A 20,252-nucleotide genomic window follows, 5' to 3' on the forward strand; every position below is an offset into this window, starting at 1 on the left:
TTTTAATTTGAAAAAAAAAATTTAGTTGTAGTTGGACATAATACCTTTATTTTATTTACTTATTTTTATGTGGTGCTGAGGATTGAACTCAGCGCCTCATACGTGCTGGCAAGTGCTCTACCGTTGAGCCACAACCCCAGCCCCTCCTTTTATTTTTTTATAACACCTTTATTAGATATAATTCATATCCCATACAGTTTACTCATTTGAAGTGTGTACTAGTCAGCTGGGAATAGCTCAATGGTAGGATGCTTGTGTAGCATGTGCAAGGCCCTGGGTTCAGTCCACAGTAACACACACACACACACACACACGTGCACAAATGAAGTGTCTAAGTCTGTTCACTTGAGTGTATAATCATCATCACAAGTTTAGATATTTTATCACCTCAAAAGGAAACTCTAACTCACTAGCAGTCATTTCCTATCCTCCCTCCCAGTCCCAGCCCTTGGAAACCAATAATCTACTTTCTGACTCTATGGATAGTCTATTCTGGACATTTCATAGAAATCATTCAATATAGGGTCTTTTCTGACTGACTTCTTTCACTTAGCACAATGTTTTCAAGGTTCATCTATGATGTGGAATGTAACAGAGGGCTGGGGCTGGGGCTCAGTGGTAGTGTACTTGCCTATCTCACACTTGGCATGTGTGAGGTAATAGGTTCGATTCTCAGCACCACATATAAATAAATAAAATAAAGGTCTATCAACAACTTAAAAAAAAGAATACATCCTTTTTTTGAGTTGAATTCCATTGTAGGGACAGACTACATTTTGTTGCTTCATTTATCAGTTAATAGAACCTTTGATTGTTCCTGCTCTGGAGCTATCATGGATAAGGCTCTAAATCACTTGTCTAGGTTTTTATGTGGACACATGCTTTCATTTCATATGAGTGTATACCTCGGAGTGGAATCACTGAGTCATATGATAACTCTGCAGTTAACATTTTGAGGAACTGCCAGGCTGTTTTTCAAAGCAACCACACTATTTCAGCATTCCCACCAGCAACATATAAGGGTTATGATTTCTCCACATCCTCACTAATATTTGTTATTATCTGTCTTTTTTTAGTACATCCTGGTAGGTGGGAAGTACTATCTGATTGTGGTTTTGATTTGATTTTTGAGGACTAATGAATGACCTAGAGCATCTTTTCATGTTCTTAAAGACATTTCATCCCCACTCTCCCCCAGCCACTCTCATGGGCCACCAGGTGCTATCCTGGGCTGCCTCCTCTCATCTACCTCAGGCTCTCCAGACATTATTTTTTCCAGTTGTGTAGCTTAAAAAAAAAAAAAAAATGAACTCTAGGTGCAATGGCACACCCATAATCCCAGTGGTTTGAGAGGCAGTGGCAGGAGGATCATGAGTTCAAAGCCAGCTCAGCAATTCAGCGAGGGCGCTAAGCAACTCAGTGACACTCTGTCTCTAATAAAATACAAAATAGGACTCAGTGGTCGAGTGCCCTTGAATTCAATGCCCAGTATCTCACCCTGAAAAAAATGAACTATTTTTTACAACTCTGGTTTGTAGCTCAGTGGTTGAGCACTTGCCTCGCATGCGTGAGGCACTAGATTTGATCTTCAGCACCACATTAAAAATAAATAAATAACATAAAAATATTGTGTCCATCTACAACTAAAAAAATTATATATATATATAGACACACACACACACACACACACACACACACACACACACACATATAATGACCTCTCCCTGGGCATGGTGCAAACCTGTAGTCCCAGGGGACTCAGGAGGCTGTGGCAGGAGGATCACAAATTCAAGGCTAGCCTCAGCGACATCGTGAGACCTTCAGCAACTTTAGATCCTAAGAAACCTATCTCAAAATTTAAAAATAAATAAATAAAAAGGTCTGGGGATGTAGCTTAGTGGTGAAGTATCCCTGGGTTCAATCCTTAGTAGCAAAAAAAGAAAAGGAAACTTCTCAAATGTATTCCTCCAGCTCTGATCTCACCCAGGAACTTCAGATGTATGTGTTCAACTGCTTGTTACACATGGGCATCTAAAAAGCATCTTAAATGTAACCTGTCACAGATAGAATTCTTATTTTTTAACCACCCAAACCCATCAACTTCCTATCTTCTTTGTGAATGGCACTCCATCCACCATGTTGCTCAGGCCACAGCCACCGAATCTCCCTGGTTCCTTCTTTCTCTCCCACCCCCGACCTTCCAAACCCCTTCCTCACCCATATCAGGTTAAGTCCTTCAGGAAATACTCAGCCTCTTCTCACCACCTCCACAGCCTGCAGTTTAGCACAGTTCATGTCTGGTCTCCTTACTAGTCTCGAATTTTGTGCTTCTTGGAGTTGTTGTTGTTTTTTTTCTCTCTCTCTCTTTAATTTTATTTATTTATTTTTTTGGTACCAGGGATTGAACCAAGGGACACTTAACCACTGAACCATATCCCCAGCCCTTTTTTATATTTTATTTAGAGACGGGGTTTGCTGAGGTGCTTAAGTCCTCCCTAACTGCTGAGGCTGGCTTTGAACTCATACTCCTCTTGCCTCAGCTTCGGGAGCCACTGGGATTACAGGTATGTGCCACCACACCCTGCCCTAGCCTTTTTAAATTTTATTTGAGAGAGGGTCTGGCAGAATTGCTGAAGTTGGCTTCAAACTTCAGTCTTCCTGCCTCAGCCTCCCAAGTTGCTGATTATAATAGGAATCCACTGTTGAAAGAGAGAGAGGTGTAAATGGTGTCTTGCTTGGCTTTGCATGTTTTGAACTTTTCGTGGACTCATGCTGTGGGCAGTCATCCACGATTTACTCTTTTTGCTCAGCACAGTAGTTATTCCTCCCTGTTGATGTTTGCAACTGAATTTCAGTCATTTTTTTATGGTACAGCAGGAACATACCACAGTTTATCCCTTCTATTTTGATGGGCATTTGGGTTGTTTGTAGTTTTCTGATACACAGTATTGATTGAAAGCATTCTGATGAATGTCTCTTGGTGCATACCTGTTCTTCTGTACCTAGTAGAAATACTAGAGAAAAACACCCACCAGAATGCCTAAAATTAAAGATTGAAACTATCAAGGCTATGGAACAAATGGAACTGTCATGCATAACTGGTGGGAATGTAAAATGCTACAACCACTTTGGAAAACTACTTGATAATTTCTAGTAAAGTTAAACATACACCCACCCTATGACTCAGCAATTCCACTCCCAGATATTTATCCAAGAGAAATGAGTATGTCCATAAAAAAAAAAAAAGAGGAAAAACTTGTACAAGAAGTTCAGTTTTGTTAATAATAGCCAAAAACTAGAAATAACTCAATGTCTAAACATGGAAAAGAAGAAACTACTGGTACATACAACAGCATGAATGAATCTCTGGAACATTACACTGAGCAGAAGGACAAGTGCAAATGAATACATAATGAATGTGTGTTTATGTGAAGTTCAAGAGCAGGTACAGTTCACCTCTGGTGACAGAATTCAGAAAAGTGATAGAGCATCAGCTGTTGACTGGTAAAGGGACAAAGAGAACTTCTGGGATGCTGGAAATGTCCATATTCTAACACTTTTTTTTTTTTTTTTTTTGTCTCCATGCTGGGGATTGAACCCAGAGCCCCCAGCATGCTAAGCAAGTGCTCCCGTAACTGAGCTGCATCCCTAGCACAGTGCAGCTCACATAGGTAAAAGTTCATGAAGCTTTACATTGGACAGCTTCTGTGTTTTAGTATATATGAATTAGTCCTCAAAAAGACAATTAAAAAAAACAGGTGTAGGGGCTGGGGATGTGGCTCAAGCAGTAGCGCGCTCACCTGGCATGCGTGCAGCCCGGGTTCAATCCTCAGCATCACATACAAAGAAAGATGTTGTGTCCGCCGAAAACTAAAAAATAAATATTAAAAAATTCTCTCTCTCACAATCTCTTAAAAAAAAAAACAAACAAACAGGTGCAGTGTCGAATATTGGTAATCCGGTTTGGGAGGCTGAGGCAGGAGGATGGTGTGTTCAAAGCCAGGCTCAGCAACTCAGTGAGATCCTGTCTCTAAATAAAATACAAAACAGGGCTGGGGATGTGGCTCAGTGGCTGGGTATCCCTGAGTTCAATCCCCAGTACTGAAAAAACAAAAATAAGAACATATGAGTGAGCCTTCCAACAACCAGGTGGCCCAGGAGTACTGCCTCTCTCCACTGGCAGCACAGATGGAGACCAGGGACTGATGCCAAAGTGTACACCCTCCCGCTAATTTCTTTATACTGGGGTGTTCATGGGCTTATGAATGATCAGAGAAGCTGAGAAGGGGAGAGATCCCAATTAGGCCCTGGGCCACCTAAGAGACGTCAGAGTTCACAGGTGGAAACGAGACAGGTGAGGGCCAGCATGAGTGATTTCTGGGGTTGTTAGTGCCCATGCAGAGGCCTATGATGTTTTTTGCTCCTCCCAGTGCCTCCTTTTACCCTCAACACAAATTGAGCAGTTTAAGCTCCTGGTAACCGTCTGAATGTAAAGTTCTCAAAACAAGGGCTTTTGCCAGCGGCTCCATTCATTCCTTTGCTCTTCCCAGGTATGTGGTTGAACTAGGGATTTTCCTTTTCCCAGCAGAGCGGGTTACTTCAGGTGCCCCCTGGGTTGATTTAGAATGGGGGGGGGGCGGGGGGGAGTTGGGGCGTGGTCCTATCTGAGCTGTTTCCTTGGGAAGCCTCCTGTGCAGGTTTTTGCCCAGCCCCCGCCTTTGGTGTCACAGTGGAGCTACCCATCCACAAATGGGTCTCCCTATCTGTCACTTGTCCAGTCTGCAAACTCACTGCCTCCATGACCACCTGCTCCATAAATGACTCTTCTCAGGTCACAGGGAGCTAGGAGGGGGACCCGCTAAAGCCAAGTTCTTTTTCTTAGATATTGGGCATGGAAATGGGAAAAGGGAGAACTGAAAGAGACAGTGACCCGGTTTCCTGTTTACAGGATGTCTAGCCACAGGCTGTGTTGTGAGGGAGCTATGCCATTAACATAGACCAACATGTTCCTGTCTTCCCACAATGTCAGAATTTATTGAATAACAATAAATTCACAAGCTACACCACTTGCAGCAGTGGTGATTGATTCATGGAATATTTGTAGGTCATCTGATAGAGATAAGTCAGGCAATCACAAGTTCTTTTTTTCCATTCCAGTCTTAATTTCTAGTATCTATAACACATCATACTTTCTCTCTCTCTCTCTCTCTCTCTCTCTCTCTCACACACACACACACACACACACACACACACACACAAAGAATGAGAAAGGGTTAAGGTGGCCACAGGGTTACAGGATGCTATGTCAAAAGCACAGGTGAGAGTGATATGAATGCAGAGTCAAAGAGCCGTTGTAGATGGTCAGATAAGGGTTTTCTGCAGTTATCAAGGCAGAGCTGGACAGATGGCAGTTTCAGTTTCAGAGTATCAGCTTGAAGTGTCAGCTCAAGGTGTTAGCTTGGAGTGGGCCCTGTGTAGTGACCATGGGCAGGAGAAACCATGCTGTGCCAAAACATAAAGGGACAGGAAATTAGAGGTGCATCACTGTGGCATTCTTCCCTGGCAAGGCTTGTGATGAGTGACCAGGTGGAGGTCAGGGTGCTGCCATATCCAAGTACTTAGGTTTTTTTTTTTTTTTTTTTTGGAGGGGTGGTTCCTGGGATTGAACTCAGGGGCACTTGACCACTGAGCCACATCCGCAGCCCTATTTTATTTATTTATTTATTTAAATATTTATTTTTTTAGCTTTAGGTGGACACAATATCTTTATTTTATTTTTATGTGGTGCTGAGAATCGAACCCAGTGCCTCACGCATGCCAGGCAAGCACGCTACTACTTGAGTCATATCCCCAGCCTCCCCAGCCCTATTTTATATTTCATTAGAGACAGGGTCTCACTGGGTTGCTTAGCACCTTGCTATTGTTGAGGCTGGCTTTGAACTCACAGTCCTCCTCCCTCAGCCTCCTAAGCTGCTGGGATTACAGGCATATACCACTGTGCCCGGCAATTACTTAGTTTCGGTGCATACAAGTTATCAGTTTGTGCTTTATGGTTGTGCCATGCAGGTAGTGGTTGTTTACCTCTACAAACAAGGTGTAGATTCAGTCTACCTTGGCACTTACTCTCAAAATGGAGTAGCTCATGGCAAACTACTGCTTTACAATATGGACTAACTCAGTGTTAGGCAGTTTGAAAATTCAGAGCAGGGCCCAACCTGTTCTCCACGTAATCTGCTAAATGAGTTCAGTGGAGAAACTTTGGAAAAGGCACATTTGAACCAGAACTGCTGTTGCCAAAAGCTTGGTCCTTGTCCCTGATGCCAATCTAATAACAAGGACATGGTTTTGAGAAAAAGGAAAAAGAAGGTTTATTGCTTTGTTAGCGAAGGAGAAACTGGGGCCTCTTGACCCTGAGGCTGTGATTCTGCCCATCAGCAGGAACAGGGGCCTTTTAAAGAGGAGACTCAAAGGGTACATTCCTGTGTTCTCTGTTGGAGTTGTAATTACTTGTTAATTTGGGAGATAGTCATTTCTGAGATCTTCTAGTACCATCCCCAAAGTCTGGATTATTTCATTCCTATGGTGGGTGTGTACTCAGGGACAGATAAATCTGCCTGAAGTGGGAAAGAAAGGTAATTCTGTTTTCCCTGAGATTAAGAGGGAGAGAGATTAAGGAGGAACAGAGAGAGAGAAAAAAAAATGTCCATTTAAAAAATAAGTTGCAAGCCGGGCGAGGTGGCACACGCCTGTAATACCAGCGGCTTGGAAGGCTAAGGCAGGAGGATCTCGAGTTCAAAGCCAACCTCAGCAAAAGCAAGACACTAAGCAACTCAGTGAGACCCTGTCTCTAAATAAAATACAAAATAGAGCTGGGGATGTGGCTCAGTGGTCGAGTGCCCTTGAGTTCAATCCCCAGTACGTACTAAATAAATAGATAGATAGATAGATAGATAGATAGATAAAAAGTCGCCCTGGCAGAGCAGCAAGGGCTGCATTTATAAAGTGGACCATGGTTACACTATTGAGTGTCTCTGTGGATTCAAGCCAGGAGGCCTGGGTGAGGCATATGGGGTAAATCTTCACTCTTAACCCTGGGAAGCCAGTCTCTGTGTCTCTCCTTCCCTGTTGTCCTGAGGAGCTCAAGAAACTCATGAGCTCCTTTCTTTCTTTCTTCTTCTTTTTTTTTTAAAATATTTTTTTAGTTGTAGTTGGACACAATACCTTTATTTTATTCATTTTTATGTGGTGCTGAGGATCGAACCCAGTGCCTCGCATGTGCTCTACCGCTGAGCCACAACCCTGGCCCTCATGAGCTCCTTTCTGTGCCCTGGTTTCAGCCTAGGCTTTGGAATCAGACAGGGGCTCAAAGCTCACTCCCATTCATGAGGTCACGACATTAAGCATTCTCCTTTACTTCTGTGAGCCTCATTTTCCCACCCAGAGTAATATCCTCCCTCCCTATTGCAATAGACTGGTTCTGTTCCCTGATGGCTTTGTGGTTTGGCTTGGACCCAGAAATTTGAGCTACCATGAGGGCAGCTGGATTTCTCTTAAACATGGAACCTAAGATAACTTCTCTACAGTGGCCAGGGCAGCCAGAGGACCCTGGAAGGGCAGGCTGGAGCTTTCAACAAGGGTAGGGCTGTCAGAACTAGCACTGGCCAGATTTGGAGAGGAGATGGTTTAAGAGATTCCCATGCCATGGACTCAAGCTCCTTTCCTGAGGGCCAGTATCCACACTACTCTACACTTGGCCTCTGCCCATTTTTGTGTGCCAGGACAGCATGGGCCTCAGACTTTCAGCTCTACCAGAGACCCTGGCGTTCTTTTCACCTATAATATACAGCTAAAGGCAGGTGTCCAGAGGGAGGCTGGTCAGAGGGGATCTTGTGCCCAGCAACTCCATTTCCTGATGCAGTCACATTCTCCCCTCATACCAGAGCAGGAAGGATTGTTCCATTACCCACAACCAAGAGAGGAGAGGGGCAAGTTGAATGGTCTGGGCCCAGTCCTTCCTTCTTGCTGGAGGGCTTTCCCTGGGCATTGAGAGGGCCCTGGGTGATCTGTGTCCGAGAGTTAGCATTCGAAGACCCTGGGATCTTCCCTGGATTGTTTTCTCTAAGTTTTACCTGAAAGTAACTATACAAAGCTGGACTAGGGACTGGGCACTATGGCGCACGCCTGTAATCCCAGTGACTGGGGAGGCTCTGGCAGGAGGATCACAAATTCAAGGCCAGTCTGGGCAATTTTGTGAGACCCTGTTTCAAAATAATATATATATGGTATGGGCTAGGGATGTGGCAGAGTGCCTGAGTCTGAGCCCCAGTACAAGGGGAAAAAACTAAATGAAGCTAGACTAAAGGCTTTCTAAACCTACTAATTCCAGTAACTTGCCATGTGACTCTAGGGAAATCAAGTTAACTGCTCCTTGTTTACCTTCTGGCTAATAAGTGAAGTTTCTGGCTAATCTAGTCCCCTGAGGGGGAGATATGCAGAGCTATGCTATCTGTGGATGGTTAGGGAGGAGAGCCCTTTCTTTTGTCTACCCTCTGGTTAAGTGGGTGTCTCCTCTGCTGCTAGCTTTGTCCCCTCTGGAACTTGGGGGTGGAGTTGGGGAAGAGCCTGTGTGTATGCAATTTATCTGCACATTCTTTTTCCTCTCTGCAATTTCAGGGTCATGCTGCGGCAGCCTGGCGCCTGACAAGTGTTGGGGGGAGCCTGCCCGGGGATTACTGCTACTGTGAACTAACAGCAGGACAGCCTGGCCTCAGGAGAGCAGGGATGGACAGAGCAGCCGCGGAGCCCAGGCCAGCAGCTCCAGGAAGGAGGCCTGGACCCTGGTGGGGAGCTCTGTGCACACTCTGCTGACCTGGATGGCTTGGATGCAGCACCCCACTGAGCAGCAACTGTTACCAGCCCCAGAGGACTCCATAGCAAGAATAGGTGCTTGGTGACCCTGTGCAACTGCAGTTGGAGCTGTGACTACTAAGAAAAGGGACCAGCACCTTGGATGGGAAGCAGTTGGGGACTAATCCGAGGAGAATCTTGGTCTTTGCAGCAATTTCCTGACACCACCCACGGAGCTTCCTGGTTTTCTTCTTTCAGGGCTGGGATCCGGTCCCTGCCCCTGGCAGAAGGGTTAAACGGGAGTGCCAGCCAAGGTGGGGAGGACTCTTGCATGGAATGCAGGCCCCCTGAAGCCTGTGTCCTCTCTGTTTTAATCAGAGTTCCAGGGCTTCCCCGCTGCAGGGGACGAGGGGCTGCCTCAGTGTCTGCTCATGAGCCACAAAGACCCCGACTGCTCCAAACTGGACCTTTTCAAGCCGCCAAAGAGGGGGGCCCCCAGAGCTGGCAGCCAGCAATCCCAAGGGACTAGAGGGCTGGGATGGACTGACCTCCTCCTCTCTGGGGCAGCAGGAGAGGCAGAGCCTTTGTGGCCCAGCTAGTGACAGAGATAACCAATGAAGCCCTAAGCTGGGACCCAAGTGGTTCAGGGACAGGGGAGCCACTCCTTACACTGAGGGAGGGTGTGGCGAGGATCCCCTGCCATATCACATGCCCCTATGCCCTTTGCACTTGCTGCCAGAATAGACAGGCTGCGCCGTGGCTGGCCCCTCAGTGGGCTGGGAAAGAAGTGGCCACGGTGACAGCTGCCTCCCTGCTAGCACCATGAAGTGCTCTCTGCGGGTGTGGTTCCTCTCTGTGGCCTTCCTGCTGGTGTTCATCATGTCCCTGCTCTTCACCTACTCGCACCATAGCATGGCCACCTTGCCCTACCTGGATTCGGGGGCCCTGGGTGGGACACACCGGGTGAAGCTGGTGCCTGGCTACGCTGGCCTACAGCGCCTCAGCAAGGAGGGGCTCTCAGGCAAGAGCTGTGCCTGCCGCCGCTGCATGGGTGATGCAGGTGCCTCCGATTGGTTCGACAGCCACTTTGACAGCAACATCTCACCTGTCTGGACCAGAGAGAACATGGATCTTCCCCCGGATGTCCAAAGGTGGTGGATGGTGAGAGCTCTGGCCCCTTCTGCCTCCCCTTTGCTGCCCTCTCGCCCAGGGCTCGTCCTCCCTGTTTTGGAGTCACCCTTAGAATCCCCCTCTTGGTTTGGGGCTTCTTCTGGCCTCCCGTGCCTTGACAAAGTGGGAGGCCCATTTGACCGGAGCCATATACAAGGATTGCAGATAACTGAAGGGCAGATCAAGATTTCACCTGGAAGGAGAGAGAGCTAGTATTTTTGATGCCTGTTGAAGCCCAGCATAGACTAGAAATGGTTATTGGTCCAGGAAAGTTGCACAGACAGGAGGATCAGCCCATGTGAGATGGTGGGGACAAATGGAAGACGTGAAGATAGGGAAGCCTGTCCATTGTGCAAGAGGCAGCCACCCCTCAGCCCCAGTGAGTGTTGACCAGCCAGGGTGTGGCTTGTGCTGCTGCATCTTCCAGAACTCTTATGAGACCCACACATCCAGATTTTTTTTTTTAAGCACTAGGCCTCAGGCATGCTAGAAAGTCACTACCATTGACCTACATCCCTAGCCCTTTAAAAATAATCTTTTATTTTGAGACAGGGTCTCACTCAGTTGACCAGGCTGGAACTTGGAATCCTCCTGCTTCAGCCTCCAGAGTAGCTGGGATTATAGGCCTGTGTCCCCCTTATTGGCTACTCTTGGTTCTTTACAATTGCTGGAAAAAGACTTTTCTCTGGGCAGACCTAGAAAGCATTGTAAATTACCCTCCGGGGCTGAGGAAAGTCAAGAGGAGGGATGAGGGACCTGTGCAGCAGGACCCTCCTGCCCTTTTAGTTCCTGCCCCCTTTCTGCTTCTCTCACCGCCTTCTGCCTTGCTCCCGTTATCTCTGGAGCAATGCCTCCCAGGCTTCGCAGGGCCATCTGGGTGCTGCCTGTGCCAAGGGTGGAATGGTATCTTTGGGCTCACAGGCTTCCTGCACACCCAACAGGAGGCCTCAAGAGCCCCCGGTTTCCCCAGTTGGCAAATGGTAGCAGATGCCCACCCTTTCTCTCACATTCAGGGAAGATGTGAGGATGAGCTTGTGTGACCAGCTTATCAGAGCAACTCCCCAGACTTCTGGCCCAGACTCTTAGAGTGCCCCAGGATTGGGGTCTGAGAGCAAGGGTGCCTAGGAACCCCGTAGGCCCTTCCATGGCATCCTGGAGCCCTTCCTGTCTATTAGTCATACTCACAGCCTTCATTTAATAAAAAATAAAGATTCAGGGAATGCATGGTGCCCAAGACCATACTCTCTCAGCAGTGGCCATATAGAGCCAACTCTATATTCTAGACAAGGGTGGATGCCCAGGGGACAGCACAGGCCTCCTGCCCACAGGGATAGAATTCAGTGACTGTTTAAGCAGCAAGTGTGTTCCTCAATCGAGAGGCTTCTCTGTTCCCCTCTTTTGCCACAGAGTTGGGAATTCTTGTCTGAGGACCAGGATACCTTTCCAGAAAGATCTCTGGTTTTCTGAGCAGCTCCTGCTTATCCACAAACCCCATAGGTTATGGTCCATTCCACGGTCTCCCCTACCGCCAACCCCTCCTGCAGTGCCAGGGATGGAACCCAGGGGCTCACAAATGCTAGGCAAGTGCTCTTTCATGACCTGAGTCTCAGGAGTACCCCAAATGGGCTGATTGGGAAGGATTCCTGAAGGAATTTACTCTGCCTTGTACCCTCAGTCCACAGCATTTTAAAGCCCCAATTTTAGCATTATCAGTTGGTGGCCATGCCATGTGCCAGGTCTAGCCCACTAAGTATTATTCCAGTATTTACATTTACATAGTTACCAATATTTAGAAATCAGAGTATTTCACATGAAACCTATATTTTTTGCTTCTCTTGAAAAATTGGGGAATTTGGCCCCTTTGGGCTTATAATTCCATGTGTTAAGAATTGGTTTGGGGCTGGGGATGTGCTCAAGTGGTAACGCGCTTGCCTGGCATGCGCGGGGCGCTGGGTTCGATCCTCAGCACCACATAAAAATAAAATAAAGATGTTGTATCCACCGAAAACTGAAAAATAAATATTAAAAAAAATCCTCTTTCTCCTCTCTCTCTTAAAAAAAAAAAAAAAAAAAAGAATTGGTTGAATTTTTTTTTTTTTTTTTGAGGTACTGGGATTGAACTCAGAGGCACTCTACTACTAAGCTACATCTCCAACCCTTTTAAAAATTTTTAATTTTTAAAAATATTTTTTATAAATTATTGATGAATTTTTTTTATTTTATTTATTTGTATGTGGTGCTGAGAATCGAACCTAGTGCCTCACACATGCTAGGCAAGCGCTCTCCCACTAAGCCACAATCCCAGCCCTTAAAATTTTTACTTTGAAACATGGTCTTTCTAAGTTACAGAGGCTGGTCTTGAACTTTTGATCTTCCCAGTCACTGGGATTACAGACATGTACCACTGTGCTGGACTGAATTTGCTCTTTCTGATGGGGCATATGGTCTGTGGACCCCACCTGTTGCTTCACTCTTGTGTGACACCTTTCTGGCCCAGAAAGCACTAGACTGCTGTCCTGCCTTATTTTACAATCTTTATCTATCAGTAGCTTGGATTCCAGCTGATAGTTGGGGGCGACTGAGGGTGAGGTGAGGGAATGGCTTCAGGTATCCCATGAATGTGACCGTGGATGGGTCATCTATAACTCTAGCCATCAGGCTGAGTCTCAGGGGTTCCCAAGGTGGGCTGATTGGGAAGGACTCCTGAAGGAAGTTGCTCTGCCTTGTGACTGCAGGTCCCCCAGGAGCACGGTGAATAGCAGCTTGGTCCTCCAGTCCTCTATGGCATGTCAGAGAAACCCAATGATTGTCAGGGCACTGGTTTCTGAACAGGAGGCCCACTGGAACCAGGACTTTGCTGCTTTTGAGAAATGGAGGGGTCCTCCCGGGCAAGGAGGTCTATGTGGCTCCAACTCAAAGGGAGGGCCCAGAGGGGTGGCCAGAGGCCCTCCCTCCATTTAGCCCTCCCTCCCCACCCACAGATGTTGCAGCCCCAGTTCAAGTCGCACAACACCAATGAGGTACTGGAGAAGCTGTTCCAGATTGTGCCAGGCGAGAACCCCTATCGCTTCCGGGACCCCCACCAGTGCAGGCGCTGTGCCGTGGTGGGGAACTCTGGCAACTTGAGGGGCTCTGGCTACGGGCAGGACGTGGATGGGCACAATTTCATCATGAGGTGAGCCCCCGTGGAACTGAGGGTGGGTAAGGACAAGCCTCCAGGAAGGGGTCCCTGCCTCCTTGGCCTTATCTGTCAGGGGATGAGTTGCCTGGGTGCTAAGGGATGCTGACACCTATAGGCTTCCAGGACAGGCTTGGGTTGTGTCCCTTGTCTGTTTAGGGTGGGTGGGAGGTTGCATTCCAAATCTCACTTTGCTAGAGGACCACATTCACTTTCCAATTCCTCTGAAAAGGGCTGAAACTAGACCCCTGGCCGGTGTTTGGTGGAAACTCATCAGAAGTCCTTATTACTCACCTGGTCCCCTCAGCATAGGCCAGAAGTGAGCTCCCCAAGGCAAACTTGCATCTTGCTTTATAGCAACAGGTGATTCTTTCTAGCAGACTAACTGAAGACAGATGTTGTAGGCAGAAAAAGCTGTCTCGATGACTGCCTGTTCTCTTCATCCTCATAAGACTTCCAGAGACATCTCTGCCTAGCCCTGAGGAAGGGAGAAGAGTAGAGAGAGTGTTCAGTGAAGACAGACACAGCGTGAGGAAGGGTGTGTCAGGGAACACAGGGTAGACTCAGGTTCCAGCATGGGCGCTCTCAGCTCTTAACCCATCTCTTCTGCCTTTCTCCCTTGGCCTGGCTAGGGATAGGATATGCCACACGGGGATCCTTCCACCCCTGTCCTTGGTATTGCCTGGTTTTTACCATATATCTCAGGATGAGTATTACAAAAAGGCCAGATTTCCCAGGAGGCAGAAGGAAGGGCTTTGTCTTTGACACTGTTGCTGTCTCCATAGCAACACCAGGCAGCAATATGTCTCTGAGACTTTCCACATTCTTTGCAAGACCTTCCTCCTATTGAGAAATGGTGATGGGCGGGGGAGAGAGAAGGGTGCTTTTACCCCACCCAGCACCCCAGAACTACCTCAGTTTACCTCATCCCCTAATTACTGGCACCTCAAATAGGAGGGAGGTGAGATGGGAGCCAGGGAGGGACCTCTCTCTCTTCACCCAGAAACAATGGTTGAAATTAGAAAATGAGGTGCTGTTGCAGTGCGGCCATCAAGCACTTGGGAAGCCCAGTGAAATGCTCTCAGATGCCTGAGCACCTGCCTTCCCAGCCACCTGCACCAAGTTGGAGCTTTGATGAGACACCTCAGGATAGTTGATGAGCTCCAGGCTTGAAATCCTGCAAAACCAAAAATCTTGGCCACTTATGACATGTAGGTGACGCCTAGTCAGGCCAGGCTGAGACAAATCCACCAGTACTCCTTCTCAGGAGGCATGCTCAAGATATGTTTTGGATCAAACCCCAGAATTTCCTTCTGGAAGGGATGATCAGATGGTAATTGACTATCTGCTGATCTGTATGAGGAACCAGATAGCAGTGGAGGCCTATCTTGATTTAGAACCAACAGGGAGGCCCCTCATCCTAGAACCAGTGTGAGACTCTACTGGGAGAGTTACATTGACATGATGGCTCTACTCTCCTGTCTCCCTACCAGCTGCCTCCTCCAGGAGGATAAGTCCTTTAAGCCCTGCTGACAACTCAAAATAGAATTGAGCTATTCCCATCTCGGATGGCCAGCAGCTACATCCACAACTCCTAGTGCAGCTCCCGGTAGATAGAAGGCATGCTGTGAATATATGAAGGAAAAGGAGTAAGCAACCAGACACCAGACCGTAAAAAAGAGTGTCCATCCACCCTGCCTGTGTTCCATCCCAAGGCATTTTTGGCTGCTGGAGATAGCCACGGACAGATAAAAGTTTTTGGAATGCTTTGCCCCCAAATCCCAGAGAGCCAGCTCATCCTATGGCCCCTTTCCAGGGATTGGCTTCTCCAAAATGAATCAGAACCTCAAAACAACATCTTGACTCCAGAAGACCGCCACGTTCTTTCCTTTTCCCTCAGAGGCTAGAAATATCTTTGGGGCTTCTTGCTTCATTTGTTCCCAGCTTTGTGGGCTGGTGCCTGGACAGAGCATAGAGGAGAGTAGGGCGAGAGCAGGCTCTGCAGCAGGCCTGCCTGCAGGGGTGGGAGGTGGGTGGCCTCACTGCCAGGTCTAAGGAGGGACTTCTCAAAAGCTCTAGCTGCCAGCACATGGAGAAGGCAAAAGCAGGTCTTCAGAAGCCAGGCCTGAGGCAACCTCAGCCCCTTGATCAGCAGGGTCTGCTTGGCCTCTTGTGAAATGAAGTTTGCTTCTTAGGTTCTCACAAGTATGAGACCCCTTGCTCCTGCTCAGCCAGTATCCTCAACCCACATTTTTCCACTTCCTGCTTGCCCCTTTGCATCCTTCAGGCAACCAAGAGATGGTTCCTTACCTACTTTGATACCATCCCCTGTTAAGGCTTCTCTCCAACCTACTTTGTTCTCCACAGGGTCCAGGATGACTTGGCAGAAGGCAGACAGCAGACACAGACTAGCTATGGTGACCACAGGACATGAGTGCCTGTGTGTATAACTGTAGCAGCCCCAAACCTGTTAAGCATTACTCATGAGAGGGAAAAGATAATTCTGGGCTTCTTTAGGAGACAGTAGCTCTGAACCCTAAAGACTAGGAGACCGGAGGGAGACAGCCAGGAGGCAGAGGGAGTTTCTCTGAAGACATGGGTCTGGGGCATGGGGGCAGGATCTAGATCTCTGTTCTGGGCATAGGACACTATAGGTTCTATAGAGAAGATTCCAGAAGTCTGCTTGAACCCAGACTAGAACTAAGATGGTTCAGAACAAAGACTGCTAGAGGTGGTAGGGCACTCCTGTAATCTCAGGCTGATGCAGGAGGATTCAAATTCAAGGTCAGTCTTGTAATTTAGCAAGACCCTGACTCAAAATTAAAAAAAAAAAAAACAAGGGCTGAGGATGTAGCTCAATGGTAGAGCACTTTGGGGTACAATGATCAGTAATGGAAGAAAAACAAAAAGAGAGACTCGTTATCCAGACTTTATGGCCTCTCATTCCAAGGCACCTTCTGGTCCCTGAAGGGAAGGAAAAGAGAAACAGAAGATAGAGATGATTGGCAGGGGTGGAGCATTCTGGACAGCACAACCCTTGTCTCCTCAGCTCTATCAGGTGAGGGGCAGGAGGAAGACAGTGTGGACACCCTTACAGCCCAGAAAATCTGCACCCAGCTTGGCTAATGGTGTCAGCCACTGTGAGGGCAGGGAATATTTGTACTGATTTTATAGAACTGGTATAAAAAGCTAGAGGCATGTGACGACTCTGCTCCATCCTTGTTGGATCCCTGTGGCCAATAGAAGACCAGGTTATGGTCATTCGACCTTGGTAGTCATGATTCTGCAAGGTGGTCCTCAGGAGACAGTAGTGTCCTCAGCAAAAGACAAGACCAACAGATTTGTGTTTAGAGCTGGTTCACATGGGATGTAAGTTGATTACGAGAAAAGGGAGCATTGATTGTAATTATCCTGTATTTTGCAGAAATTGAAAGGATAGGATGCCTTCTTGGTTTATTACACTCAGGGCCATGGGAAGTCTACCTTCATGGCCTTCATTTTCTTTTCTTTTCTTCTTCTTCTTTTTTTTTTTTTTCCTTTCAGTACTGAGGATTGAACCCAAGGGCACTCTATCACTGAGCTATACATCCTCAGCTCTTTTTTAAACTTTGAGACTGATTCTTGCTAAATTGTCCGGGCTGACCTCAAATTTGCAATCCTGCTTTAGCCTCTCAAATTGCTAGAATTAAAGATGTGCACCACCCTGACTAGCATTTGGACTTGTTTATTTATATATTCATTTACTTATTTTTTTAATGCATTCTCAGCAAGTGCTATACCACTGAGCTACATCTCAGCTCCAGAAGGAAGGCTTTTTTCCTCATTCCTTTCTGAGTTGTAATTCCCTCCTGCTGCATATAGTAGATACTAAAATACGTATATTGGAAAAAGTGGGATACTTCTTACCACTTGATTCCTTCAGTGATTAGCTGTCTTGGATTTATTTCTTACCAGTACATATACATTTCCTTCATTTCCTCTGATGGCTGTATTTCATTATCTGAAGGTGAAAAATGCATATACCGGTTTATTGTTTGATTGATTAAATAGCCATGTGCATGTCTTTGCACACATATGCAACCATTTTTATAGATTTATGGAAATAGAATTGCTGGGTCAAAGTGTACATCCATTTATGTTTTTGATGGTTAGCACCAAATCGTCCTCTAAAAATCGCCTACCAGTTTCCATGGCAGTTTTTTTCTCATGTCACCCTCTTTTCCCTGCAGGATGAATCAAGCACCAACTGTGGGCTTTGAGCAGGATGTTGGCAGCCGAACCACCCACCATTTCATGTACCCTGAGAGTGCCAAGAACCTGCCTGCCAATGTCAGCTTTGTGTTGGTGCCCTTCAAGGCCCTGGACCTGCTATGGATTGCCAGCGCCCTGTCCACAGGGCAGATCCGATTGTGAGCTTCTTTGCTGGCTGGGAATGAAATATGGGTGACAGGACCACCATGGGAAGAGTCTCCCCCAGGAGTGGATGATAGAATCCCTTGAAGTTAACATTTTGGTCAAGAAGGGCTTGAGCTGGGTGCTTTGACGCATGCCTACAATCCTAGCAGCTCAGGAAGCTGAGGCAGGAGGATCACGAGTTCAAAGGTTCTGAGCAACTCAGTGAGACCATTTCTAAATAAATACAAAAAGGGCTGTGGATATGGCTCAGTGGTTAAGCACCCCTGGGTTTAATTCCTGGCACCAAAACCAAAGAGGGGCTACTAAGGATGAAAGGCCCAAAACTGTGGGTTGGCAGAGGGTACCACATGTTCTATGTCACTTCTTTCATGCTGCTGACTAGCGTTCTAGTTGGTAAAGAGGTGAGGAAAAGCAGTCTGGTTTTGGTCTCCTTCCCAGGTGTTGGCTCCTGACTCTGGGAGCTCTGCCTTCTGAGAACTTTCTTCGGGGTAATTGTCCCATCACAGCTGGGGACCAGTATTTTTTTAAAAGAGCATTATCACTACTTGCCCATTTAAAGTATACAATCCAGTGATTTTTGGTATATTAAAAGGGCAGCATAACCATTTCCACAATTTTAGAATATTTTCATATTTTAAAGATCTTTATTTAAATATCTAACGAATACTCCTTAGCCATCACCCCCACTCCACCCACCCCCACCTTAGGCAACCACCAGTCTATTCTCTTATCTTGTATTTTGTTGTGACTAAATATACATAGTATGAAATTACCATTTTAACTATTTGTAAGTTCAGTAACATTTTCACATTGTTATGCACTGGTCACTACTGTCCACCTTCAGAACTCTTCCATCATCCTGAATGGAAATCATGTACCCATTAAACAATAACCCTGATCCCTGATAACCTCTGTTTTACTCTCCATCTCTATGGCTTGATTATTCTAGTGCATCAAGTAAGTGGAATCATATCCTATTTGTCCTTTCGTGTCTGACTTATTTCATTCAGCATGATATTCTTCAGATTCATCCATGTTGTAGCATTTGTCAGAATTTCATTCTCTTAAAGCTGTATGCATATGCCACATTCTGTTTATCCATTTATCCCTCAATGGACATTTGAGTTGTTTCTACATTTTGGCTGTGGTTATCATATATTTTTTATGCATCTTTTTTTTTTTTTTTTTTTGCAATTCTTTGGATTGAACCCAGGGGTGCTCTACCACTGAGCTACATTCCTATCTCCCTTTATTTTATTTTTTTGAGACACAGTCATGTATTTTTTAAGCAGAAAAAATTAGTTGAGTTGGGCACAGTGGCACATGCCTGCAATACCAGTGACTAGGGAGGCTGAGGCAGGATTGCAAATTCAAGGATGGCCAGCCTGAGCAACTTAATGAGCCCTAAGCAACTTAGTAAAATCCTGTTTCGAGAAATAAAAAAGGGGGGTTGGGGGAAGCTAAGAAATAATAAAAAAGGGGGGGTTAGGATGTAGCTCAGTGGCAAGGTGCCCCTGAGTTCAATCCTCAGTATATATATAAAAAAAAATTGGTATAAATTATACTTTCCTGACTTAAGATGTTCAACATGTAATGTTTGGGAAACTGAGGGCTAAAATCAGTGCTGTAGAGTTGAGGAGCTATAGGAACTCAGAGAAGGAAGTGTGGATTACAGGAGCCATGCTGGCTAAGAGGTGTTTGTGCCAAGCCTGAGGGAAGCAGAGAGAAGGTCATTCTGGGCCGAAGGAAGTACACAAACACGGTAGGTGTGAGATGATCAGCTAAACCGAAGTGGAGGGTTCCCAGAAGACAGCTGAGGGAGAAGGGTTGTGGCTGGGTTATCGAAGGCATCAGGGCTTCTCTAAAACATCCCTACTCTATCTCAAATGGCATGGGAGCCCCTGAAGGTTTCTGATCAAGTTACTGTCACAGATGAACATGCCACAGAAGAGCAATTTGGAAGCAGCCTGGAGGTTGTGAGGCTGTCATCACTCCTGAGTGGGAAAAGAGGGATCTCTGGGTCTCACAAGCCATCTGAAATGTTACCTTTCTGTCCTCATGCAGCACTTATGCCCCAGTGAAGTCTTTCCTTCGAGTGGACAAAGAAAAGGTAATTTCTCCCTCTCTCCCCTTTTTCGTGGAAACTGTGCTGACCTTACTGTGGTTCAGGTGTGCCCCAGCGCTCTTACAGAACCTTCAGAATTCCCATCTGCTGACCTCTTAAGAGGCCACAGGGACCAAGGAGCACTCAGGCTCAGGTCTCCTGACAAGCACAGTGGAACTGGTAGTAGTTGCTCAGAGGCTGGTCCCTACAACCTCTCATATCCCTGTTACTTTTTCTTCTCCCAGGTCCAGATCTACAACCCAGCCTTCTTCAAGTACATCCATGACAGGTGGACAGAGCATCATGGGCGGTACCCTTCCACAGGGATGCTGGTGCTCTTTTTTGCCCTGCATGTGTGTGATGAGGTGGGTAGGTCCCAGTCTAGGGAGGTAGAAGGGACAGCAGGACTCACAAACAGGGAATCAGACCTTCTCAGGTCTTAACAGTGCCTCCACAGGAAATCATTTTTTTTTTTTAGTTGAGATGGACACAATACCTTTATTTTATTTATTTTTATGTGTTGCTAAGGATCGAACC

General features: G+C 46.5%; 1 protein-coding gene across 2 annotated transcripts in view; it reads left to right on the forward strand.

Annotated features, from left to right (window-relative positions):
• St3gal2 (ST3 beta-galactoside alpha-2,3-sialyltransferase 2) overlaps window positions 1–20,252 on the forward strand; it is a 54,299-nt gene that overhangs the window by 28,932 nt on the left and 5,115 nt on the right. Inside the window, exons 1-6 of one of the 2 annotated variants that reach the window (XM_076838519.2) lie at window positions 2,476–2,564; window positions 8,674–10,008; window positions 12,999–13,192; window positions 17,425–17,604; window positions 19,676–19,721; window positions 19,961–20,080. In XM_076838519.2, coding sequence (XP_076694634.1) covers window positions 9,670–10,008; window positions 12,999–13,192; window positions 17,425–17,604; window positions 19,676–19,721; window positions 19,961–20,080 — 879 coding nt within the window. In that variant the 5' untranslated portion in view covers window positions 2,476–2,564; window positions 8,674–9,669. Of the gene's footprint in view, window positions 1–2,475; window positions 2,565–8,673; window positions 10,009–12,998; window positions 13,193–17,424; window positions 17,605–19,675; window positions 19,722–19,960; window positions 20,081–20,252 lie in introns of those variants that run through there. The other variant, XM_076838518.2, reaches the window with a different exon arrangement.

This window comes from Callospermophilus lateralis, chromosome 18, assembly GCF_048772815.1.
Source record: "Callospermophilus lateralis isolate mCalLat2 chromosome 18, mCalLat2.hap1, whole genome shotgun sequence".
In the NCBI taxonomy this organism is placed as follows: Eukaryota; Metazoa; Chordata; class Mammalia; order Rodentia; family Sciuridae; genus Callospermophilus; species Callospermophilus lateralis.